The sequence below is a fragment of the Loxodonta africana genome, chromosome 2, assembly GCF_030014295.1.
Source record: "Loxodonta africana isolate mLoxAfr1 chromosome 2, mLoxAfr1.hap2, whole genome shotgun sequence".
Classification (NCBI taxonomy): Eukaryota; Metazoa; Chordata; class Mammalia; order Proboscidea; family Elephantidae; genus Loxodonta; species Loxodonta africana.
In genome coordinates, this window is record NC_087343.1 from 194,637,465 (window position 1) to 194,664,015 (window position 26,551).

The window sequence follows — 26,551 nt, forward strand, 5'->3', positions numbered from 1 at the left end:
TCTTACTTTTGTGTCTATCACAAAATGCTCATGGTATTAAAAAATAGGCTTGTCAATGCCAAAAACCAACACTTCAGGGGAAGTTTGATTAAGTAGGGACTTGATCATTCCTTTAGGGTCGCTATGAGTCGGAATTGACACTACAGCAACGGGTTTGTTTTTTTGTTTGTTTGTTTTGATCCTTCCTAACAGTAATATCTCAAGCTGTTTCATGAAGACATTTGTGAGCTTCTTTACATGTGTTTTGCTCTGCAGGGAACTCAAAGTTGGTATTCCCGTCACAGATGAAAATGGGAACCGCTTGGGAGAGTCGGCAAATGCTGCAAAACAAGCCATCGCCCAAGTCGTTGTCTCCAGGATTCTCATGGCAGCCCCTGGCATGGGTCAGTGGAACCTTGTCATTATTCGCTTATTCCATACATAGATGTCAGACAGCCTTTATGCATCAGTGAACGACAACAAAGAATCACTTCCCTGGTGGAACTTACATTCCACTGGGAGAGGCAGAAAACAAACAAAATAAATAAGTAAGACATATAGCATGTAAGATGATGACGAGGGCTGTCTTAGTCTCCGAGTACTGCTGTAATGGAAATACCACAAGTGGCTGGCTTTAATGAACAGAAATTTATCTTCTCACAGTTCAGGGGGCTGGACGCCTGAATTCAGAGTGAGACTGTAGGGAGAGGGCCTTCTTTGTCTATTTCAGCTTCTGAATCGAACAGAACTTGTTGCCGTCGAGTCGATTCTGACTCATAGCCATCCTATAGGACAGAGCAGAACTGTCCCACAGGGTTCCTAGGGAGCAGCCAGTGGATTCAAACTGCTGACCCTTGGTTAGCAGCCAAGCTCTTAACCACTGCACCACCAGGCTCCAATCCTTGGAGTTCCTGGACTTGGAGATTCATCCTTCTTCATTAGATAGAGTCTGTCTTCCTCCATTTGTGCTTCCTTTTGTGTCTAATCTGCTCTTTTTATAACTCAGAAGTGATTAGGTTTAAGAAATAGCCTGCACTGATACGGCCTCATTAACATAATAAAGCCAACCTATCGCCAAACAGGGTTAACATCCACAGGTATTGGGATTAGGGTTCCAACACGTATTTGGGGGGTGGGGGAACATAATTCAATCCATAACAAGGGCTAAGGAGGAAAAAAGGGATAAGGAATGTTGGGGTGGAAGTAGATAGGATGGCCAGGATGGAGGGGAGAGAATGAGCCAAGTGGCTATCAGGGGATGAATGTTCTGGACGGAAGGAACAGCAAGAGAGGTGGGGCTTGCCTTGCCTTTGAAGCAGTGCAAGGGGGCAGGTGGAGTGGAGAGAGCAAGGTGGGGAACAGCAGGAAGGGAGTCAGTGAAACCCCAGAAGGCAGAATGTGGATGTCCTGCAGTCTTTTAATCTAAGGGGTAAGAAGTCATGGAGGGCTCTGAAGAGGGGAGCGACCTAATCCAATTTTCGTTTTAACTGCATGACTCCAGCTCCTGTGATGAGCATAGACTGGAGGACGAGAGTGTTTGGGAGGAGACGGGTTGCAGTACTCCGGGCAAGAGCTGATGATGGGTTGGGCCAACCAAGGCGGTAGCCCAGAAGGTGGCAAAAATTTGAAGGGAGAGAATTTGATCTTCATAAATCTTGAAAAGAAACTTCAAAAAGCCCTTGGATTGGAGTAATTTCTATTGAAGATTTATTTGTACCCGTTGTAAATCCTTGGAACACAGACCAAGCTGGAATGATTAGAGCAGGTATTAATGAGTACCAAGCTACTACTTGGTTTTGTCCATAGGGCTTGGAGTCATTGTGAACAAAAGGAGAAAATCTACATTGTTTTTAGTTCCACTGAGAAGCTCTGGTCCCACCCCTAAGGCTCCTTAGAACTGCCTTCAGACCAGGGGCCTAGAGAAGGTTCTCAGAGTTATTCAGAAATCAGAGTACCTGGGAGTTAGAAAAAAAAAAAAAATAGTGTGTTTAATTTAATCATATAAACTGAATGAAAATAGCATTTGCCAATTAAAACTAAGCTTTCAAATGAAGCACACTGAATCAACCATCGACAAGTTTTCCCTCTAGCCCTGTTTGCTGTTTTTAAGTTTTTTGTCACAGTGAGTGCATGTTAGTGGGAGTTAGCACCAAAAGTTGGAGAAAAATGCATGAAGGACACCTGGAGGCACATTATGCTGGCATTCCTGCTACTAGGGAAAGACTCCCACTATCTGACTTAACAAAGGAGCCCCTCCCGGTGTGCACTGTGGAGTGGCTATGAAGCAGTCTTGGATATAGTCTTCTGAGTCCAGGACCAGCTTGTATAGTGTTTGAAGGACGTCAGAGCTAAACAAGGAAAAAGATATGACCACAAGATGGCAGTGTTGCAAAGCTATTTATTGGGGCCAACCTGTCAATAGGTTTTGCATGGGGTGGGGAGGGAGATTCCTCACAACACATTCCAAAAGGAGATGGTACAGAGTTGGGTAAAGCACCAGAAGAGAAAGAGAAGAGGACTCCCGGGGGACATGTCTAGGTGATGTCACTCAGCAGCACAATGGGAAATCTCTGGATCAGAGAGCTCCAAGGGACAGCACCAGTTTGGGGTCTTTCTAACTGCAGGGCTTTATCTTGTCTTTGCCTATGTTGGGCACAGTTTTGATGCTGGCTGGGCACAGTTTTGCAGAGTATGCAGACAGGCTCTAAATGGCGAAAATCTGCTTCTGAGGCTATTTTTTAAAGCAACTGGATATGTAAAAATTTGAATTTGGCACTAGTGGGCTTTTTTGGCTAGTACACCCCAGCCTTCTGTGAAGAAGTAAACAGCCTAGGGCCAGTCAGTACACAGAGGCTCATTGATGTAACAGCTTGTCCCTAACCTATGATAGAGGAGATGTGGAATTCCCCACAGTCGTGGCTGCTGAGCCCACATTTTTCTGGGAACGGCAGTTCTCATGTTGAGGCAGCAGTTCTAGCTCCTATCCTGGGTTTGCTCTTGGTTTTGTCTTTTTCCAGTTTTAAAGTCCTGGCTCTTGTTGGGGTTCACCCAGTACAACAGATCACTTTCCAGTAACTCAGTTATTTTAAACACTGTTTAGTTTCCAGAGAAAAAACATAATCTTCTAGTTCTAGTGAAATTTATAAAAGTAATTGAATTACTAGAATAGTTGATAACCGTTTAGCTTGATAAAAGTTGTGAGTACATGAACTAACACAGCCCACCACATATCAGACAGTTTATGTGTGTAACCGCATTTAGTCATCACAGTGTTGCCGGAAACTCTGGCTTCTGCTTGGCACAACTGGGTCTGGGGCCAAAAAGACAGAGATCAAGTTGGGGAAAATGAAAGGCAACTTTATTTTTTGGCCAAGCAAGGAGACATTTGGAGCTAAGGGCCTTCTGAGACTGCTTGTAGGCAGCTTACTGAGACTGGTTTATATAGGCAAGATCAGTTACAAAATACAAAATGGCATGCTCACAGGTGCAGAGCATTCCAAAATGAGTAAACATTTTCCTAGGGCCTCGGTTTGATTCCCCAAGCAGGAAATTAATTATTTTTGTTCATTAGCATGTTAGCTCCCCACCCAGGGGTAGAGAATTTACCATGCATGAGGCAGTTAACGAGCTAAAGGTTATCTGGAGTGCCAAGATGGAGGGCAGGACCTGTTTATGACAGTTCCAGCTAGCCAGTGGCTGTTTCTTTTCCAAGAAGTTCTGAGGAGAAAAACAGCTTCCGGAAATGGGGTGGTTGAGGGGCTGTCCTGAGGAGACAACGATTTTAGGAAAATGGCTCTAGCCCTCTCTTAACAGCAAGTTTGATGCAGTTCCCCTCATTTTGTGGATGAGGAAAACAGAAGACTGAGGCTCAGAGAAGCTAGGGGACTTTTCCAGGATCACCCAGTTAGCAAGTGATCTAACCATGTCCCTTTCTTCTGTGGGCCCCTCTCCTAGTTTCTGGTAGTTGCCACCAGTCCTTGGGGTTCCTTTGCTGCTTACACATGTATCTGCCTCTGTCATCACATGGCATTGGTCTTCCCGTGTATCTGTCTGTCTCTGTGTCTCTTTTCCCTTTTAATAAGGTACCACTCAGAAAGGATTAGATTTAGGACCCACCTGCTCTGATACAACTTCATTACCATAACAAAAAACCCTATTTCCAAACAGGGTCATATTTACAGGTACAAGAATAGAACTTCAAAATGACTTTTGGGGGATACAATTCAACCCATAACATCAGGGAAGTTTGCATTTGCTTATTTAATATGGAAGGGAAAAGTTCCTGATGCTTGTACTACTGCATGTTTAAAGCTAAATGTAAAATTCTCTTCAAGATTCTAAAGCTTTCTGGCTGGCAAAAGGCATTACCTTATGTCTTAGTTATCCAGTGCGGCTATAACAGAAATACCACAGGTAGGTGGCTTTAACAAACAGAAATACATTTTCTCACAGTTTAATAGGATGAAAGTCTGAATTCAGAGTGCTGGTTGTGGGGAGAACTTTCTCTCTCTGTTGGCTCTGAGGGAATGTCCTTGTCTCTTCAGCTTCTCTGCCTAGGTTCTTTGGTGATCTTCATGTGGCATGACATCTGTCTTCCCCCATCTCTGCTTGCTGAATCTGCTTCTTTTATATCTCGGAAGAGATGACTTAAAACCACACCCTACACTAATACTGCCTTATTAACATATCAAAGAAAACCCATTCCCAAATGGAATTATAACCACAGGTATCCAAAACAAAAACAAATCAAATCCATTCCAACTCATAGCAACCCTATAGGACAGAGTAGAACCACCCCATAAGTTTCCCAGGAGTGGCTGGTGGATTCAAACTGCCGACCTTTTTGTTAGCACCCAAGCTCTTAACCACTGCACCACCAGGATTCCAATCACAAGTACACACACACACACACAAACAAAAACCCATTGCTGTTGAGTCAATTCCAACTCATAGGGACCCTGTGGAGCACAGTAGAACTGCCCCATGAGGTTTCCAAGGAGCAGCCGGTAGATTTGAACAGTTGACCTTTTGGTTAGCAGAAGAGGTTTTAACCACTACACCATCAGGGCTGTACCACAGATATAGGGGTTAGGATTGACAATGCAATTCAATCCATAACACCTTATTTTTCAAAAATCTAGGAAATGGGAACAGAGTTTTTCTTTTCTTTTCTTTTTTTTTTTTTAAGTATTTTAAAGAATATTGCAAATACTTTTTACTCTGCTAGTGCAAAAGCAGCTTAGAAGCAGAATAAGTCTTTAATCAAATTATTGGGGAGGGGGGATGTGAGCTGAAAACAGACACTAAATAAAGATTTAAGTGGATCTCTCTTTGCTTCCAGCAATCCCTCCATTTATCATGAACACTTTGGAAAAGAAAGCCTTCTTAAAGGTAAGTCCCAGTTCTATTTGTCATCGTTTCAATCCTCTCGATTCCTTTTTTAGGCTTTCAACTATACAGAATATTCTCTACATAAATAGTGAGTGACAAATTTGAAGGCCAGTCTTTCTCAGACACTAAGTAAAAAACATGTTTCCGGGAACATTTTATTTCTAATCTCAGATATTTGAAAAAGCTTTCACAAATGAAGACTGCTGCCCCCTTGTGTTTAACTAGGTTATACACTTGTCTTCATCATCAGTTGGACACCTACCAAGGTAAAAATGAGGAAATGGTGTGAATTTGGAATAATGTGTTTCTGTGATTAGAAATCACTATGTGTATGAAGTTTTTATAGGTCACTATTCTTTTTTTTTTAATCCATACTATAGTTCCTTATAGGAGCCCTGGTGGCACAGTGGTTAAGTGCTCGCCTACTAACCAAAAGGTCGGTGGTTCGAACCGACCAGCTGCTCTGCAGGAGAGACATGCAGTAGTCTACTTCCGTAAAAATCTACAGCCTTGTAAACCCTATGGGGCCGTTCTCCTCTGTCCTATAGGGATGCTAGGAGTCGGAATTGGACTCATCGGCAATGGGTTTGATTTTGGGGTTTATCCATAAGACTTATGGATAGAAATAATAATTTATCCATACTAGATGGAAACCCTGGTGTCGTAGTGCTTAAGTGCTGCAGCTGTTAACGAAGAGGTCGGCAGTTTGAATCCACCAGGCACTCCTTGGAAACTCGATGGGGCAGTTCTACTCTGTCCTATAGGGTAGCTATGAGTCGGAATCGACTCGACAGCAGTGAGTTTATATATGGATAGAAATAATAGTAGCTTCATGGAATATTGAATTAGTACCCCAGTTTTTTTTTTCTAATCGTTGTAAAAATATTACCAACACCCAAACCCATTGCTGTGGAGTTGATTTCAACTCATAACGACCCTATAGGAGAGAGTAGAACTGCTCCATAGGGTTTCCAAGGAGTGGCTGGTAGATTTGAACTGCCAGCCTTCTGGTTAACAGCCGAGCTCTTAAACACTACACAATCAGGACTCCATAGATAACACAGCATTAGCCAATTCAACATTTTTTGCGTATACAATCAGTTACATCAATCATGTTGTGCAACCATCACCAATATCCTCTGCCAAATTTTCCAGCCCCATAAGTAAAACTCAGTGCTTCCTAAACAATATTTCTTCCCATATTTGATGATCATATCTAATACTTCATTAATCTACCAGTCACTTCCATTCGGGGTGTGAAAATATTAGAGGATGAAATTTTAACCAAGAAATCTCATGGCACCATATACATTCTTTTTACATTGTTTTTTGTAGAATCCATGATTTAATGCCATATTATTTTTTGCTTAACCTTAGTTTTCCGATTTTTATAACAAGCAGGAGACAGTGGGCTCGGGTGACTCTTTTGGCTCGTGCTGTGTTTGGAACCTGACAGGAGAAAGGGATCAGGTTCCCCTCAGTAGGAGCAGGTGCGTCATGGTGATGAGGGCAGCTCTTTGGGGTAAATTGTTTGAGGTCTTAGAAACAGAACTGTAACAATGAGGAGACACTCTACAGCTTTGAAAAGAGGACATAGTTTACAGACAAAGCACTTCTTGGACGATTTCAGTTATTAGAATTCTAAATGTCAAATTCTAATTGTTTATTGACCTGTATACTTCTTATGGGGACATTGGTGGTTCAGTGGTAGAATTCTCACCTGTCACACGGAGACCCGGGTTTGATTCCCAACCAATGCACCTCATGCTTAGCTACCACCCATCTGTCAGGTGGAGGCTTTGCGTATTGCTGTGATGCTTGAACAGGCTTCAGGGGAGCGTCTAGACTAAGATGAACTAGGGAGAAAGGCTTGGTGAGCTACATCTGAAAATCAGCCAAAGAAAACCTGTGGACCACAGGGTCTAATCAGCGACCAGTCGTGGGGATGGTGCAGCACCAGGCAGTGTTTGGTTTCATCGTGCGTGGGGTCACCGTGAGTCAGGGGCCAACTCAGCAACAGTAACAACAACAACATACTGTCTATGGGTCCTAAATCGGAAAACTAAGGTAAATGCTAAGTGAGCACCTTGTCAGCCCTTTCAATGAAGCTATATTCTTAGAAAAATAAGTTAAGCAAGTTGTCATGGATTGAATTATGTCCCCCCAAAACTGTGCGTATCAATTTGGGCCATGATTCCCAGTATTGTGTGATTTTCCTATATGTTGTAAATCCTGCCTCTGATGTTAATGAGGGAGGATGGGCGGCAGTTGTGTTAGTGAGGCAGGACTCAATCTACAAAACTGGATTGTGTCTTGAGGCAATCTCTTGAGATATAAAAGAGAGAAGCGAACAGAGAGACAGGGGACATCATAACACCAAGAAAGCAGTGCTGGCAATGCTGGGGAAGCCAGGACAACCTGTACAAGGGACGGCTATGGTAGCTCCATAGACACATCCAAACTCCCTGAGGGACCCAATTGTTGGGCTGAGGGCTGTGGGGACCATGGTCTCAGGGAACATCTAGCTCAATTGGCATAACAGAGTTTAGAAAGAAAAATATTCTACATTCTACTTTGGTGAGTAGCATCTGGGGTCTTAAAAGATGGTGAGCAGCCATCTAGGATACTCCACTGGTCTCACCCTCCAGGAACAAGGAAGAATAAAGAAAACTAAAGATACAAGGGAAAGATTAGTCCAAAGGACTAATGGACCACATCTACCACGGCCTCCGCCAAACTGAGTCCAGAACAACAGGGATCACAATAGAGGGTCCCAGACAAAGCTGGAGAAAAATGTAGAACAAAATCCTACCTCAAAAAGAAAGACTGGACTTGCTGGTCTGACAGAGACTGGAGAAACCCTGAGAGCGTGGCCGCCAGACACCCTTTGAGCTCAGTAATGAGCCCACCCCTGAAGTTCACCCTTCAGCCAAAGATTGAACAGGCCCTTGGAACAAAACAAGACTAAAGGGGCGCACCAGCCCTGAGGCAGGGACTGAAAGGCAGGAGGGAGCAGTAAAGCTGTAACAGGGAACCCAGGGTTGAGAAGGGAGAGTGTATGACATGTTAACCAATGTCATAGAACAATGTGTGTACTAACTATCCGATGAGAAACTAGTTTGTTCTGTAAACCTTCATCTAAAGTTCAATAAAAAAATTTTAAAAAGAAAGAAAGCTGGGAGCAGAACGGATCCTTTGGACCCGGGATCCCTGTACAAAGAAGCTCCTAGTCTAGGGAAATGTTGATGAGAAAACTGACAGAGAAAGCCTCTCCCTGGAGCTGACACCCTGAATTTGGACTTTCAGCCTACTTTACTGTGAAAAAATAATCTTCTCTTTGTTAAAGCCGTCCACTTGTGGTAGTTCTGTTATAGCAGGACTAGATAACTAAGATATAAGTATGCTATTAAGAGGCAGTAATATTGAGAACCTCATTTGAAGGATGTGTCCAGGTTGTTATATATCAGTGCCCAAACCACTATGGGGAAAAGGGGACATTCTTTCTCCTATCCATTATGTTATTTTTATTGCATTATTTTATACTACATTACACCCCCTTTCAACTTCTTTCTTTGAACCTTTGGAGAGGTGGAGGAATTATATTCCCCGAGCTTTAGTTTTTGGAACTGCTGCCTCTAGCAATCTGACATGTCAATGTGAAATGTGGGAAAGAGTGTCCTGGTGGCTCTGTAGGGACTGATTAGTTCCTTTGCTCTTTGGGAGGGGCGAGGGGGTTCTGGGGAAATCTGCAGAGCCTTGTGCCACTCCAGGAAGCCATGTCCTTGAAAACCTTCTGATTCCCCATGTACCTTCTTTGTGTGTTTCTGCAGTCTTAATCATAGGATTAAACCAAACATACCTTTTGGGAATACAAAGCAGATACTTGTATTTAAGCAGTAAAGTTAGTGTGGGCCAGAATCTAATTGTGGCTTCATTTGTCATTTTGCCTACTTAAATACACTCTCGGTTTGAGGACTCATAAAAAAGTTTTGTCAAAGTCTCTTTCTGGTTTTGAGAAAAGACTGTTAACCATTTAAAGTTTCTAAAGGATTAGCATATGTGCTGCAACAGTGACTATACCTTAAAATTACCAGAGTATGTCATGATCTTGAATTCACCAACTTTATATTGCAGTGATTTACAGGTAAACTGAAAAAAAAAAAATTCATGGCCTTTCTGTGTCCTTCCCTGCTTGACTTACAGAAGGTGATTTAGACTTTGAGGGAGACTTATATAAGTTTAGAATGGGAACCATCAACATCCTTCTCCATAACCCTGGTAATAAGTGGCCAATCTTGTGGATCTGTGACTTTACAGACATTGAGCCGATGCCTGTATTAGTCTCTGCTGACTCTTGCTCTGCTAAGTCATTAAAAAAAAAAAAAAGTCATTAGGTTTATAGTATTCCCCTAGGGTATGTGTTGATCCAAGCCACTTTTTGACATACCAGGTAGTTGGCAAACTTCTTGCCTATTATAAATTCTTAAGGTTTTGGCATGGGCAACTTTGGGAGCAACGGGGCATCAGGAAACACATCTAATAAACCAAACCATCCCTTCTGCTGAATTTAAGCAAAATCGGATTTTTAAGGCAAGTCCAGATTTCTTGGTGGATGCAAGGCTTGGAAATTGTCATCTTATTATATTAGTTTGTCTGATATAAAAACGACAGTTTTGCAAGAGAGGAGTAGTAAATGCGGATTACTCAGCCAACGGTATAACAAAGTTATGATTGTCACAAATTTGCTGGTGACCATAAATGCATTGGACTTCATCTTCAGTGGCAACATCCCCAGCATTTAAGCTTTCCTGTTCCTTTCACAATGCCTCTCAAATGCCACCTAACACCCAGTTCGCAGAAAGATCTTGGCAACTGGCTCTGGAGCAGAGGCTGGAATCTCCTGTCCACTTTCCACTGCTGGTGGTACATTGTTCCATGGAGCCTGGCCCCTGCATGTGGACACGGGCACACTGCTCTACTAACATGTGTCCTGATCCCACTTGGGATTCCAGGAAGTTCATAAGGAAGTCCTCTTTTCAGCCTACATTGATACTGAAAAGTCAGGATACCTGTGATGCGAGTTGAAAGCATGTAAAATGAAGTTGTTACTTTATCATTGTAACTTCTCTCTGCCTTGGAACTCCTCCTGGGGTTGCAGTGTTGCTACAGTTACAGCAATCATTGACAAGCACTGGACAGGAGACTGTGGACATGTTACATAATTGTCTTGTTATGACAGACAGAAATTGCTGTAGATGTAGCCCGGCATTTTCTCATATGCAGGAACTGGCAAATGATGCAAGCAGTTAGCCCCATCTTCTATAAGATCACAGCCATTGAAAACCCTATGGAGCACAGTTCTACTCTGATACAGGAGGGGTTGCCATGACTTGGAGTTGTCTTGATGGTTTTGTTCTTTTTTGTTGTTGTTGTTTAGCCCATCACTGCCACACTACTCCAGGCTTTTTCAGAAGAGTAAAATGAATAAGCATTGAGTTTTCCTCCCCTCTCTTAGCTTTGCTTAGTATTGTGGCCTTCTGTAATAACTTGGAAGTGAACTGCCATGCTTCCCATCTCCACAGAAGCCCTCTGCCTACCCCACTCCCCGCAGGCAGGGCTTCGCCTGGAGCAAGGAGAGGGCACCAGCTTCAGCACCCCTGTGCAGAGCTCAGGAAGGGCAGACCAATCAGCCTGAGAGCCTTACTAGCTACAGAGGGTCCAATGGAAGATTTTGCTTTGAAAAGTAATGGCTACATACTGTTTGGAGTCCCTGGGTGGTGCAAATAGCTAATGCACTTGGCTGCTACCCAAAAAGCTGGGGGTTCAGGTCCACCCAGAAGCACCTTGGAAGAAAGGCCTGGCAATATCTATTTCTGAAAAATCAACCATTGAACATCCTATGGAGCAAAATTCTGCTGTGACACACATGAGGTCACCATGAGTCAGAAACAACTCAGTGGCAGCTAGGTTAACATACTGTCCAGGTACCCATGCCCTCTTCATACTCCCAAGTTCAGGGTTGCTGTTACATTTAGATATTTCATTTTGCCCAGGTAATGAGGACCTTAGGACTTAATTGATATGATATACCAAATATACCAGTTGTGGTCCAATCAATTCCAACTCATGGCTACCACATGTGTTAGAATAGAACTGTGTTCCATAGGGCTTTCAATGACTGCGATGTTATGGAATTAGATTGCCAGGCTTTTCTTCTGTGGTGCATCTGGGTGGATTTGAACTGCCAACTTTTGTATTAGTAGCCAAGTGCTTAACCATTTGTTTCACCCAGGCTGCCTGTCAATAGGATAAGTACTGCTAAAAGATAGGCAACAGAAGCTTATATTAATGCCCCTATCTTTCCATTTTCAAAGCACTTTCACATACCATTTGAAAAGGCAGGCTATACTGTACCCCTTTCACAATGGCTCCTAAGATTTTTTCCTTAGCAGCTGACAGTACCCTTGTGAGTGGGTGGCGCTCTGCTGTGATGTACTTATCTGGGCTTTTATCTTGGAAATGACCAGGCTCCTCAGCAAACAAAACTAATTGAACATTCTGGGCTTTTTTAAGGGTGATGCTTGGGGAGCATTCAGCCTGACTCATCTTTCCCCCTACGCCTTATCTTTTCCCAAGTGAAGTGCTGAAAAAAAGCATCAGCTGTGGGCAGGTGACTCATGGAAATTTTTGCAGTAAACTAAAAATTCGCTGCCTAAACTCTGGTGATCCAACTCTTCTTGAAGACTAGTTCCTGTGATTTCTTTACCTTAGGTCATTCTTGCTGACACTTCTATTGGCAATGTAATTGAAAGGGTTTCAGTCAGATAATATTTGCCACATTCCTTAACTTGCAGTTCTTTTATACTCCCGTTAACAAAGGTGGCCTTCTCTGTCCACTCAACGGATTTCCAAGATTGCCTGCTAACTGAATGTGAAGGTAGCATTTATTTTTTTCGTTTATTTACTCATTCATTTAGCAGTCCTTTGCTGAAGTATTGCTTTTCAAGCAGTGTGCTAGGCCCTGTTGTTGTTATTAGGTTCTGTCCCCATCACAACAGGACTCCATGCTCAGAGGAGCAGAATGCTGCCCAGTCCTGTGCCATCCCCATGACTGGTTACAGATTGAACCATTGTGATCCATAGGGCTTTCAATGGCTGATTTCCAGAAGTAGATCTCTAGGCCTTTCTTCCTAGTCTGTCTTCTTCTGGAAGCTCCTCTGAAACTTGTTCAGCATCATAGCAACAAACAATCCTTCAATGACAAATGGTGGTGACTGCCCATGAAGGGTATTAGTTGGGGACTCAAACCCAGGTCTCCCACATAGAAGGTGAGAATTGAACCACTGAACCACCAAGGCCTCATGTGCTAGACCCTAAAGTCACAGAAATAGGGTGTGCACCCTACTTTCAGTGAGCATGTAGCATGGGGGGAAAGAGACATAGGAACAGGTGATGACAATAAGTGCTAATTACAGCACCGGGCACAGCGGAGGTATCGTACCAAACGGGGGTAGGTAGGGAGAGGTTTGCAGAGAACTGACCGAGGGTACGTGTTCTGCAGAAGCTCAGAGAGGACACAGAGCATGGTTTATAGGAGGGTTTGCAGATAGTTACGTTGGCTGGGATGCAGGCTGTGTGTAGGCAATTGACTGTACCATGTATAAAAATTAACTCACAGTGAAGCATAGACCTAAATGTAAGAATCTACAACTATAAAACTTCTAGAAGAAAACATAGCAGAAGATCTTAGAGACCTTGGCAAATGTTTCTTAGCCACACTACCAAAAGCACAGTCCTAAAAAGAAAAATCGATACATTGGACTTCATCAAAGTTAAAAGTATATGTTCACCGAAAGACTCTAGGAGGAGAGTGAAAAGACAAGCTGCAGACTGGGGGAAAAAAAATTGCAAAGCATATATCTGATGTATACATTCTGCCTTGTATCCAGAATCCTCAGCACTCATTCATAAAACAATGTACTTTTAAAAATGGTCAAAAGGATACTTTACCAAAGAAGATATACAGATGTCAAATAAGCATAGGAGAAGATGCTCAATATCTTTAGCCATTAGGGAAATTGAAATTAAAACTGCAATGAGCTGCCACTACATACCCATGAGGATAAGTTAGAAGGTATTGCTCCTAGGCTTCCAGTTCATACATACCCTGGTTTATTCCAAAGAAAACGTGTTTAAGGGTGTCTCTGTGATCAGAGCTGCAAACAAGCTCTCTCAGCAGTAAACTAGGTTTTAGTCTCATTAGGGTGCCTTCAAAAAAAAAGGATACTTTTTGTGCCACGGAAAAAAACAATTTTGAGGTCAGGGCTAATATCAAATTTTTAACGAAACTCAAGTGGATGTTTTCTCAAATCATGGAAGCTTTACAACAAGTTTATGGGAATGCTGCCCCAAATAAAACAACGGTTTTTAGATTGATCAAGTATTTTAAGGAAGCTGGGGAAGACCTCGAAGATGAGCCAAGAGGGGGAAGATGGCTCTGAAGGTTATGGTGACCGTGTTTTGGGGATTCCCAAGGGGCAATCTTGATTGACGCTTACTGTGAAGAAGTTTTAAGAAAATTAAAAACTGCATTGGTGAGAAAAAGGCCAGGAAAGTTGCGCCAAGGAATTTTTTTCCATCATGACAATGCGCTGCTCATTCTTTGAGGGTACTAAAGGCTGCCCTATGAGAATTGCATTGGGAAACCTTACCCCATCCACCTTACAGCCCTGATCTCGTCCCTTCAGACTTCTTTTTGTTCCCAAAACTCAAAGTAGCATTATTTGAGTCCCTCAAGGATACAGAACTCTTCAGGGAAGGGTTAGAGAGATGGAAACACTGCCTTCAGAAGTGTGTAGACCTCGATGGAGGATGTGTCAAGAAACAATGGCTTCACATTTTGATCTTTTTGTTTAATAAAAGTTGCTATGATTTTGTAGCAATACTTTATGACCCAGCCTCATATTGGAATGGCTGAAATTAAAGACTGAGCATAACAAGTGTTGGCGAGGATATGGAGGACTGGAACTCTCATATCCTGCTGGTGGGAATGTTGAATGATTTATCCCCTTTAGAAAATAGTTTGGCAGTTTCTTAATAAATTAAACATATGCCTACCATATGATCCAGCCATTCCACTTCTAGGTATTTATTTAAGAAAAATGAAAGCTTATGTCCATAAAAAACACCTGCGTGTTCATAGCAGCTTTATTTGTAATAGCTAAAAATTGGGGAGGAAAAAAATGCTCTTCAGTAGAAGAACAGATAAATAAATTGTGGTACATCCGTTGGTTTTTTTCCCACACAATGGAAGACTTAACTCAGCAAGAAAAAAGAGTGATACGCACAACAACAGGAACGAATCTCAAACTAATTATACAATATAGTAGATACCATATGTAAAACTCTAGAAAGTAGAAACTAATTTCTAGTGATAGAAAGCAGATCACTGGTTGCCAGGGAATGAGGTAGGAGGCTTAGGGGATGGGGAGGGACTGCTCTGGGGCATCGGCAAGGAAAATTTTAGGGGTGATAGGTATGTTCATTATCTTAATTTTGGTAATGGTTTCACAGGTGTAGACATCTATCAAAAGATGTACGCTTGAATTATATGCATTTTATTGTGTGTCATTGAAGATCATGAGGAGAAAAAGCGTTGAGTAATACCAACTCTTTCATCTTTTTACGTCATTGAATATTGAATTCAGTGAATTCACTGAATATATATTTTCTAAACTTGTAATCAGAGTCTTTAATTTTTATTTGAAACATCTTTTTTTGCACAGTTCTGTGCTAAGCAAAGCCTGTCCCTACCCTGAGGAATTTTGTCAGTTTATAGTGGAAGATAAAACATACAGCTCACCAATTTAGTCTCGGACTCAGTTCTACCTAAGAAATACCAGTTTTATAGCATGGAGCCCTTGGTGATGTGAACAGTTAACAAGCTCAGCTGCTAACTGAAAGGTCTGACATTTGAGTCCACCTAGAGGCACCATAGAAGAAAGGCCTGGCTATCTATTTTCGAAAACCAGCTGTTGGAAACACAATGGAGCACGGTTCCACTCTGACACACATGGGGGCACCATGAGTCAGAACTGACTGAGGGCAGCGGTTTTTATTTTTGTTTTATTGGTTTTAAAGTGTGTAGGAGCATAAAAATGAGGGATGAATTAGGCAGGAGAGAGAGCTAGAGAAGGAGTCAGGCGAAGGGATGACAGCCAGGCTAGGCTTTGCACGTTACACTGGAATTCTCCAGGATCCTTTTCATTACCAGAGATGAGGAATGTGGAGGTTTTCCATCAGAACCCTCTGAATGAGCCAGAGTCCACACTGTGTCTGTAGACATCTGTCTTTGAGATTACATGCAGCTCTTCCCTTTGGGATACCAAGTTAGCCCTGTTGCTGTGGACAAGTGTCCTCTTGAAAGAGGAAGCTACTCTCACCTGTACAAGCTCATCGCCCTACAGGATTTCATACAGCATTTAGTTTCCCTTGCCACCCCCAGCAATACCTGGGAGAAACCTAGGGCAACAATCGACCTTTTCCTTAAGAAAATTCTTCATCATCATCAGAGCCGGTTGCCCAAGATAAAACATTTTCCTTTCCTTTCTGTGCTTTGAGGGATGGAGCCCCTCTGCCTCACCTCATGGATCCGTCTCCTCTTGACGTCTTTTCTCCCTTCCCCCCTAGTCTGTGCCACTCTCGCCCCACACTGACCCTTGTGATATGCCTTTTTGCCAGAAGAGTATGCCTCTCATGAAAGCCTCATTGTGATCGTTATCACTGAACAGCTTGTGTTGACTCTTAACTAACTTGGCTGACTTCATTACAACCAGTTCACAACTTGATCATAGCTATTTCTGTGGCCTTATTTATATGATAGAAGTTCTTGGGTGGTACGAATGACTAAGTGCTTGGCTACTAACCAAAAAGTTGGTGGTTTGATTCCACCCAAAGGCACCTCAGAAGAAAGTCCTGGGTTAATTTTGAAAGATCTAAAGCCAAAAAAAAAAATCCATCGCCATTGAGTCCATTCTGACTCTTAGTGACCCTACAGGACAGAGCAGAACTGCCTCATAGGGTTTCCAAGGCTGTAAATCTATCCAGAAGCAGACCACCACATCATTCTCCCACAGAGCAGCTAGTGGATTCGCACGGCCGACCTTTCAGTTAGCAGCCAAGTGCTTAACCACTGCACCACCAGGGCTTCTCTCTGAAAGATCACAGCCACTGAAAACCCTACGGAGCGTGGGGCTGTATTCTGAGGCACATGGGGTCACCTTGAGTCAGATTGGCTCAACGGCAACTGGTTGGTTTTTATTAAAAAAGACTAACCAACTCACTCATTTTCATTAAAAAGAAAATGCGACTACCAAAAATGTTTTATGCCAGAAATAGTTTCAACCATGCTAACAAATGACTGTAACCAAGAAAGGAAGGGAATAGGGAATGAAAAATTTGTTAGATTTCTGCTCTGTTCCAGGCACTGTACTACTGTTTTATGAATGTTATTTGGTATATCTTCACCCACACACCTTTAGGAAGCTGTTTTCATCCCCATTTTAAAGATAAGGGAGCCAAAGCTTGGAGAACTTAGGCTCTGCGTTCCCTCTCTCCACAGCAGGGAACTGGCTGGAAGGGCAAAGATTGAAATGCAAGTTGATTTGACTTCAGAGCCCTTGGGTAGTACAAATGGTTTACACACTCAGCTGCTAACCAAAAGGTTGGAAGTTTGAGTCCACCCACAGGCATCTTAGAAGAAAGGCCTGGTGATTTACTTCCAAAAAATCAGCCACTGAAAACTCTATGGAGCACAGTTCTACTCTGTCACATCTAAGTCAGAGTCAATTCCACGGAAACTGGTTTTGATTTGACTTTGAGTCTTGGCACCGGGCCATACGGCACATAAACCAGAGACTCCATCAGCCTGAGACCGGAAGAAATAGATGGTGCCCAGCTAGCACCAGTGATGGCCCTGACAGGGAACAGAACAGAGAGTCCCTGACGGAACAGGAGAAAAGTGGGATGCAGAGCTCAAATTCTAGCAAAAAGACCAGACTTAATGGCCTGACAGACTGGAGGGACCCCAGAAGACATGGCCCTGGACTCTCTGTTAGCCCAGAACTAAAACCATTTCAGAAGCCAACTCTTCAGACAAAAATTAGACTGGACTATGAGACATAAAATGATAACTTGTGAAAAGAGTGCTTCTTAGCTCAAGTATTAGATACATGAGACTAAATGGGCAGCTCCTATCCAGAGGTGAGATGAGAAGGCAAAAAGGGACAGGAGGTGGTTGAATGGACATGGGAAATCCAGGGTGGAAAGGAGGAGTGTGCTGTCTCATAGGGAGAGCAACTAGGGTCACATAACAATGTGTGTACAAATTTTTGTATGAGAAATTAACTTGAACTGTAAACTTTCACTTAAAGCGCAGTTAAAAAAAAAAAATCTTGGCACCAGGCCATACTGCTTCCCCAGCTGGGAGTCAACTTATAATTAAATGAAAGCTATTTCTCCACCTCCTCTATATAGCCAGACGTCACTAAGCTTATATGTGCAATGGGAAAAAATTTCTCAAGGAACTTGATCATTGCATGTCTGTTCACTTACTCATCACGAAGCATTAAGGGAGGTCAAGACTAACGTGCTTGTGCAATGTTACCCCAAAATTTTACTAATCACATTGCATCTGGATATTGTGATGGGGAGTGTTTTCTTTTGGTTTATTGGCAGAAAAAATTGCCTCTAAAAGTCTGTATAAAACGTATTCAAAGTAACGTATGTCTTAACACAGAGGTTCCCCTGGATGAGCGCGCCCATTCAAGTTGGATTGGTTGGCTTCTGGTGAGTAGTTTACTTTTATATCATTAATTGCTTTTTTAAAAGATAAATATGCAGCATATGAAAAGTAAGGGAAGGGATAGATAATATGGGACATGAGTTTTGAAAATGAGACTGGCCCAGAACAATTTGGAATTCCTGGTCCCAGTAATTAGATATAAGTAGATTGTCTTTGAGAGCACTGGTGGTTCGGTGGTAGAATCCTCGCCTTCCATAAGGGAGACCTGGTTCAAATCCCAGCCACTGCAACTCATGCACAGCCGGCACCTGTCTCTCAGTGGAGGCTTGCATGTTGCTATGATGCTGAACAGGTCTCATTGGAGCTTCCAAAGATGTACTAAGAAGAAAAGCCTGGTGATCTACTTCCAAAAATCATCCAATGAAAATTCCATGGATCGCAACGGTTGGGTTGGTAACCGATCACGGGGATGGCGCAGGACCAAGCAGCATTTTGTTCCACTGTGCGTGGGATCACCCTGAGTCAGGGGCCAACTCAACAACAGCTAACAACACCATGCTGTCTTTAGAAAAACCTACAACATTTGGGACTGCTATTTCTGAGGGCCTTTTTTAAATTCCCATTATCTCGTTCTTTTTTTTTTTTTCCCCTCATCATTTTGGCAGTCCTAGGTAATAAAATTATACAAACAGGACATATTCGTGCGAGGGAATATGAGCCTCTAAAGAAAGAAAGGGAATTATTACATTAATAAAGTGGGGGGAAAAAAAACCCTGAAAAGTCAACCTTTTCTAAGATGCTCTGACTTGTCTTTTTCTTTCCTTTTTTAAGTTTGGTATTTGCCACACCTCTCTGTTGTGCTCTGTTTCCCCAGAAAAGGTACGTATATGTTCCTCTTCAGAGTGATCATGATTTTTAATCCTAAAGATCAATCAGATAACAGCAGGAGCTATTATTTCATGCCACTGATAGGGAAGTTGAGACTAAAAAAGATGATCAACAAAGCCAAGGTCTCTAAAGGAAAGGTAGAGGGAGAAATCAAACCCAAGTCTGTCTAATTTCAAAACACCTTACCAGCTTGTTTCTACTCCTTACTGTTGAATTGGAAAATGCTTTACTCTTTAGTAAGAGCCAGGTTAATTCTGGTGCAAATTTGCTCTTATAAAAATTTAAATATAGCTCACTGTGGTCCAATCCTTTGGCAAATGCGTCTGTAATGCAGATATATTAGAATTTAATTTTTGCCCCCAGGGATGGCAATTATATGCACTTAGTTTAGGTAGTTGGTATATTTGCCTCCCTTCTTCCTACTTCATTTTTTAGTGTTAAAAGCCTGAATGCGCACATGTCTTTTATCACAAGCTGCCCTTGAATCCTGCCTCTGATGTGAAAATTGGATTGACAGGCATTAAATCAGCATTATGTAAATCTAGGTCGTCTGCTTCCTCCTAATCCAGCATGAAGGCACCGGAGAAGCAGCGTCTTCTTGTTTTTGTTGTTGTTGGTTTTTTCTTTCTTTCTTTTTTAATGCTACCAGGCTCCAGCCTTTGTAATATCTTTTCCTTCATGGGCCAAATGGTCCCAAACATACAATCTTTAACGCCCTAGGCTTTCCAAGTAGGTTTGAGATGAGGTGTTCTATTCCACAACTAACTTTATCAGTTTTCTCTCCCTGATAAAGAACCCTACCTTTCATCTGCTTTTCTATTTCTGTCTTTGACCCCCACTGTTCTTGAATGAAAAGGAGCCCTGATAAGCACTTGAACTCTAACCAAAAGGTTGGTGGTTTGAAACCACCAGTGGCTCTTCGGGAGAAAGATGTGGCAGTCTGCTTCCGTAGAGATTTACAGCCTTGGAAAACCTAAGGGGTCTCTATGAATTGGAATTGACTCATCAGCAGTGAGTTTGGTTTGGTTTTGGTTTGTTTTTGAATAGAACCCTGGTGGTACAGTGGTTAAAGGGCTTGGCTGCTAGCCAAAAGATTGATGGTTCAAACCCACCAGCCACTCCATGGCAGAAAAATGTGGCAGTCTGCTTCTGTACAGATTACAGCTTTGGAAACCCTTTGGGGGCAGTTCTACTCTGTCCTATAGGGTCACTGTGAGTCAGAATCAACTAAATGGGAGTGGGTTTTTGTTCTTGAATAAGGAGTCCCTGGGTGGTACAAGGAGCCCTGGTTGCAAAGTGGTTAAGTGCTCGGCTGCTAAGTAAAAGGTCAGTGGTTAGAACCCACCAGCTACTCCATGGGAGATAGATGTGGCAGTCTGCTTCTGTAAAGATTCCATCATTAGAAACCCTATGGGGCAGTTCTACTCTGTCCTATAGGGTCGCTATGAATTGGAGTTGATGCAACAGCCATGGGCTTGGAGGTTAGAGCCTACCCAGAGCACCTTGGAAGAAAGGCCTGGAAATCTTCTTCCCAAAGGTCAGTCATGAAAACCCTATGGAGCACAGTGCTACTCTGACACACATGGGGTTGCCATATGTCGGAGTTGACTCATTGGTGACTGGTTTCACCCTTGAATAGGAATTCACATATCAGGGAAAGAGAGTTCTTCATAACCCTAATGCCTACAGACGAGCCCATGAAGAGGGCAGTACCTTCAGAATCTATTCTCTAAGCCCATCTGTAGACTGGAGAAATGATCCCTATTTAATTGTGCAAACCCCAGAATCTGGCGCTTAAGCTAAGGGAATTTTTAGTGAGTAACTATTGAACCCCAGGGCCCAGCAGTTGGTCTTGCACTCTGTGGTTTAGAAACAGTGTTTGTAAAATGCTGAGTAGAGTACCTGATGCTAAGTAAACTTTACTAAATGTCGCTGTTGTTATTTTGAAATTAAAAGACTTTCAGATTTGAAAATCAGTAAAGAACCTCCCTGCTTAGGCCTTGGTTTCGCTTAAAGATTTTGTTTGAGAAAAACAATATCTTCCTTTCAGCATTTATTTTTATGGTGATTTTAACTGTAGGTATGGAAACTAAAAGCTTTCTGTCACTGGAAATGTCATGAAGTCAAGTAGCCTTAAAGAATACATGCTTTTACATTTAGGAGACCAAGAATCCTCTTTTCTTTCTCTGTTTAAAAATGAAGCTCATTAGTCTGTTTTCCTTTTGTTTATCTGTGTGTTTGTATGTTTGTTTTTCTTGCAGTCTTTGTTTTTTTCTTGCTTCTCAATTGCAGGGAATAAGATTAATCATATTCCTTGATTCATAGCACACTCTCCTCATTGGTCCGAACATGATCTTATTTTATTATTTTTTTTAATTTTTAATTATTTTTATTTTATTTTAATGCTGTGGTGAACATCCATGAATCCACTGCTTAATCCATGAGAAAAATTATACCTATGAACTACATCTACTTATGGACTCCTCCCATCCTTTCTCCATGCCTCCCTTGCAGACTTAATGATGACTCTGAATTTTCTGTTTATCATGCTATTGCATTTCAAAGTTTTTATCACATATGTGTGTCTAACACGTTGTTGTTGTTTAGTTTTGTTTCTTTTAGAACTTTTCAGAAAAGGGTATGATATTATATATAGTTTTCTGGCACTTGCTCTTTTTACTCAATGTCATATAATCACGATTCGTCGGCATTGTTGCTTATAGCTACAGCGCTTTCATTCATACTGCTGTGTAACAGCCCATGGCATGAATACACCATAATTATCCATTCTCCGGCATGAATGAGCGATAATGAAAACACTCCTTATCACAACTATCCAGGAAGCAACAAAAGTGTTGCTGTGAGAGAAATTTATAGCTTTAAATGCTTATAGTAGAAAGGAAGAATGGCTGAAAATCAATGCATTAAATGTCCAACCTTAGTTAAGGAAAAAAAAAAAAAAGAACAAAAGAATAAACTCCAGGAAAAAAAAGCAGAAGCATGGAGATATTAAGATAAGAGCAGGAAAAAAAAAAAAAAAGATAATAAAAATAAAGGATTGACAAAATCAGAAGTTGGTTCTTTGAAAAAATAGCAACAAAATAGGTGATTGTCTGGTGAGATGAATCAAACAAAAAGACAGAAGGCACAAATAAATAATACTATGAATGAAGAAGGAGGCATTATTATAGATTCAGCAGGGATTAAAAGGATATTAAGAGAATATTTTCAGAATCATTATACCCATAGATCTGAAAACAGGTGAAATGTACAGATTCCTAGAAAAATGTTAGCAACACTGAAAAATTAGTAAGTCTGAATAGGCTTAGAGAAGTTGAAGCATTATTTCAACTTCCTCCCACAGAGAAAACACAAGAACTAGGTGGTTTTACAGATGGATTTTACCCAACTGTCAAACAGATTATTTCCATTTTAAACAAACTCTGCTTGAAGATAAAAAGAGAAAGCTCTCCGCCTCCCATTGAGATGGGAATAACTTTAATTCCAAAATCAGACTTGGCCTTTAGAAAATAATAATAGTTATTATAGACATGTATATACCAACAGAAAAACCAAAAAGCAGTATAGCTTGGCAGTTAAACACAGCATTGCTTTTGGACTGAGAAAGACCTGGCTTCAAATTCTGGTTACACTTCAGGTTTCCTTATCTGTAAAGTGAGGATAATACCTGGCTTTCAGGGTTTTTATAAGGATTAAAATGCATGATGTCTGGCCCAATGAATGATCAATACATCATAACATTATTGTATCAGCAGCAGCAGGATCACTGTCACCCTTTCAAAATTACCCAAAGACCTACTACATGGAAAATAGGACCTGTTAGCAATATAGTATTTTTTTCTAGATTTGTAATTTTTCTTTTGTTTTACATAGTTCTTATGCAAATTTACAATCTGACTTTTTTTTACTTCACGTTTTACCACATCTCAACTATATTAAAAACCAAATATTTGGAAAAACTAATTACATAGCAAAGTGTAAACAATTTTTTGTGTAGGGATTCTGGACAATTTTCCTTTATAGTTTTTATAAAGCAAGTATGTATTTATAATAATATTTTTAAAAAAAGCTTCCAGAGGTACTCGTACAATACTTTCAAATACACTGTTTAAATGCATGTGCAAAGATTGTGGTGCACGTGGTTAACGCGTTGGCTGCTAACTGAAAGGTTGGTGGTTTGAGTCCACCCACAGATGCCTTGGAAGAAAGGCCCGGTGATCTACTTCCAAAAAATTGGGCATCGAAAACCCTATGGAGTGAAGACCTCCTCTGGCACACGTGGGGTCACCATGACTTGAAATCAACTCCATGACAATGGTTTGGTGTTTTTTGTCTTTTGTGTTTTTTTTTTTTTGGTATTAGTGATAGGACTATGAGTGCTGTTTTTCTCATACATCTTAATATTGCACAAAAGTTTTATAGTAAGTGTGTATAATACAATAAAAAGGGAGGCTTTACTGTAAACACATTTTTGGTGTTATGTATATAAATTCCCTTGAGCATATATGTCATTTTCTTTTTTTATTAGTGGTGAACAATTTTTATTTTTGGGGGGAGTGGTATTGCCACAGATTGCTTTCCCCACCCCAGCAGTGTCTAGGAGTATCAACCACTGACAGGAATGAGTGGTTTTTAATCTTTTAATAATATGAGAGGTGAAAAAAAGATATCTTGGTGTTGGTTTCTTAAGGTGCATTTCTTTGATTACTAGCAGCAGTTCATTTTCTAGAAGGAATGGGATCCAGTTTCCAGCCACCTGAAGCACATTTCAAACAGGACCCTGTTTCCCTGCATCCAACTTTGGGGTCCTCTCACCTGCCCCCCCCCCGCCCCCTGTGCCCTGCTCTGGTTTCCATCTCTGACCAAGTAATAACTCTTGTCATTTCTCCCTGCTCCCAGTTCCATGTCTGTGACAAGTTTGGAGGCTGATCTGCAAGCCAAGATCCGCGAGGCCCATCCAGAATTACGACGTGTGTACTTTAACAAGGGATTGTAAAGTAGGAAACGGAACCTCTGAGGCTAATCTTGCCAACCACATGCCTGGTGTAGCCGTGGTGGCGAGGAAAACATTGTTCGACCTGTGTTCTCCTAATTACCCAAACATTTCCAAGATCTACCTTAGCCTTGTAGAGGGATGCTGCTACTTGGAGCACAGAACCTGGTGCAGCTGGACACCCGACACCTGGTGGGTCCTTCCAATTGCGCTCTTCTGGTTGAATCACATAATTTACAGAAATACCCTTCCCTTAGATTTTATAGCCATTATTTTTTAAAGACAATGTCTTACCTTCACCCAGGATTTCAAAAAGCGCTGCTATGCATAGAGTAGGTGCTCAGTATATGCTCAATAAATATTTACTATCAATCAGTGAAAAGGAAATTTGTTTAAAATATTATATGTTCATCCCACTCTTGTTTCAAATCAAGGAGATCTCAGAAGTGATTTAGGAAAAGACAAAAGTTCTGAGGCCAAACTGTAAAAATTGCCCTTAAATATTGAGAGTAGTTTGCTTCCAGTTTGGGCAGTGAGCAGGTCCCAAGTAGATGACAAATTTTTTGGATTTGTAACATACAGGCTCCCTCTTAGTTAGACCTTCCAAAATCATGGTAACAGATCAGGGCAATAGGACTTCTCTGCTGCCCACAACCAAATACATCCATATTGTTGGTTAATTTCTTTGGAGGACTATTAACTTTCTTCCGTTTTAAACTCTTATGACGATGTGGACCCTATACCTTGCAGTCATTGATTTTATACTCAATTATTCACTTCAGATAATCAAATAAGTGACATTTGCAAATGTCAAGTTTTAAAAATACATCCAACACCATCCCTGTATGACTGGGTTGAATCTGGGTGAAACTGGTCTGGCTCATTTTTTTAGATAGTTCAGCTAGCTCCATATCTTTTCTTATCATTCTCATAGATTACGTTTCAGGAAGATACAGAGACCATGTGTTTATGAATCAATAACTAAATGAATTTGACTTGAATGTTGTATATTACATTCCACCCTGTTTGAAAGTAACAAATCCATATACCACTGTTTACAGAATCTCTAGTGATTCCACATATACTATATTTTATATAATGGAGAAATTATGTTTCAAGTATATTAATGTTGAAAGTGATAATACAGGGTGGTCATTTCACTGAGTGCTGATCATTGTAACTCAGACACGAGTTAAGTGAAAAAAAAAATGTAGAAATCAATTTAGTTTGTGCAGATTTTCCAGACAATGTGACCAGACTGAATTTCTTCATAAAGAGAAAATGGTTTGCCTTGTGTCTGTGCTTCTCTTTTCTCTGAAAGGATCAATGGATCTGAAGCTTTGGATGACTTTAAGCCTTCCTTTATGCCACTAGGATTTTCTCCTTTAGAATTTCTGTCTTAAACCTTTTGAAGCAAAATGGCTTCTCCATGACATGCTGGCCTTGAGTGTATTTTGTTGCCATAGATTTTTCTCTTTAAAAAGTAGTATATAGGCCTGGAATTCAAGACGGATCTCCATGAGGTACTTAAAAGGTGCTTTTAGCAAAAGGCAGCATTCAAAGCACTTGAGTGTCTGCCTACTCTACTCACTGCAGCTAATCTCAGAACCCTTACACCAGTTAATTTGTAGGTGTATTTCAGAATGGTAACCATCGTCATTGAAAGATTGATGAACTAACTAAAACTGTACACACACAAGGAAGATAGGACCAAAGCATAGTTATGAGGGATACTGAAAATGGAGATGTGTCTTTTTAAAAGTTGTTTGTTGAAGCTTCAGTCTCTCAATGCTTTTATATAGAAATACTAACTGTATAGTTTAATCACAGTTTATAATTAAAAAAAAAAAAAAGAAGAACAAATGAACCAAGATTGGCAACCTTTGCTCATCTAGACATAACCTTTCAGGGGAAGAATTCACATGAAATGCAATAAGTTTGTAAAGATTAATAGTCATTGATATTTCTCTTAACAGGATATAAAGAATTATGATTGTAAGTACTTACTGGCAGTGTTTATTTCAGTATTAGCACAATGTCTGGCCACTGTTGGAGCCAATGTGTTGTTTCAGGTCAACTTGGATGAAATGTTAAATAAACTCAGAATGAAATTAAATTCTGTCTTTTATTTGTATTTAAAGAATCATGAAATTTCTATATTGCAGTCGATGGTCCCTCCCGTTCAAACTTAATACCCAGGGGTACCATCAGTAACTCCTAATAAAAAAATACTTTTGTTTTATGCCTTCAGCAGGAATCGTTTCTAGTTTTGGCTACCAGTAACCCACCTTCTTGAACACAACACACACAGAGGCTCACACCCCCAGCAGCACACCAATGTCATTCAAGGAACAGTAAGTATGAGCACAGGGAAGACAGGAGGTTCTGCTTCAGATCTTGAGAACACCACTGCTCACAGGGGTGAATTCAGTTTGCTTTGGTGTAGTTTATCAGATTCTGACACGGAAATAGCATTT

General features: G+C 41.2%; 1 protein-coding gene across 6 annotated transcripts in view; it reads left to right on the top strand.

Moving 5' to 3' along the window:
- The window catches only part of SFXN1 (sideroflexin 1), a 50,326-nt gene extending 24,389 nt beyond the window's left edge, over positions 1-25,937 (top strand). For 3 of the 6 annotated variants that reach the window (XM_023551524.2, XM_064279159.1, XM_064279158.1), the window contains exons 7-11: positions 256-383; positions 5,321-5,370; positions 18,167-18,216; positions 19,004-19,051; positions 23,981-25,937. In XM_023551524.2, the coding sequence (XP_023407292.1) occupies positions 256-383; positions 5,321-5,370; positions 18,167-18,216; positions 19,004-19,051; positions 23,981-24,077 (373 nt within the window). In that variant the 3' untranslated portion in view covers positions 24,078-25,937. Of the gene's footprint in view, positions 1-255; positions 384-4,313; positions 4,393-5,320; positions 5,371-6,838; positions 16,429-18,166; positions 18,217-19,003; positions 22,128-23,980 lie in introns of those variants that run through there. The other 3 variants (XM_064279157.1, XM_023551553.2, XM_064279160.1) reach the window with 3 other exon arrangements.
- The last annotated feature ends 614 nt before the right edge of the window (positions 25,938-26,551 follow it).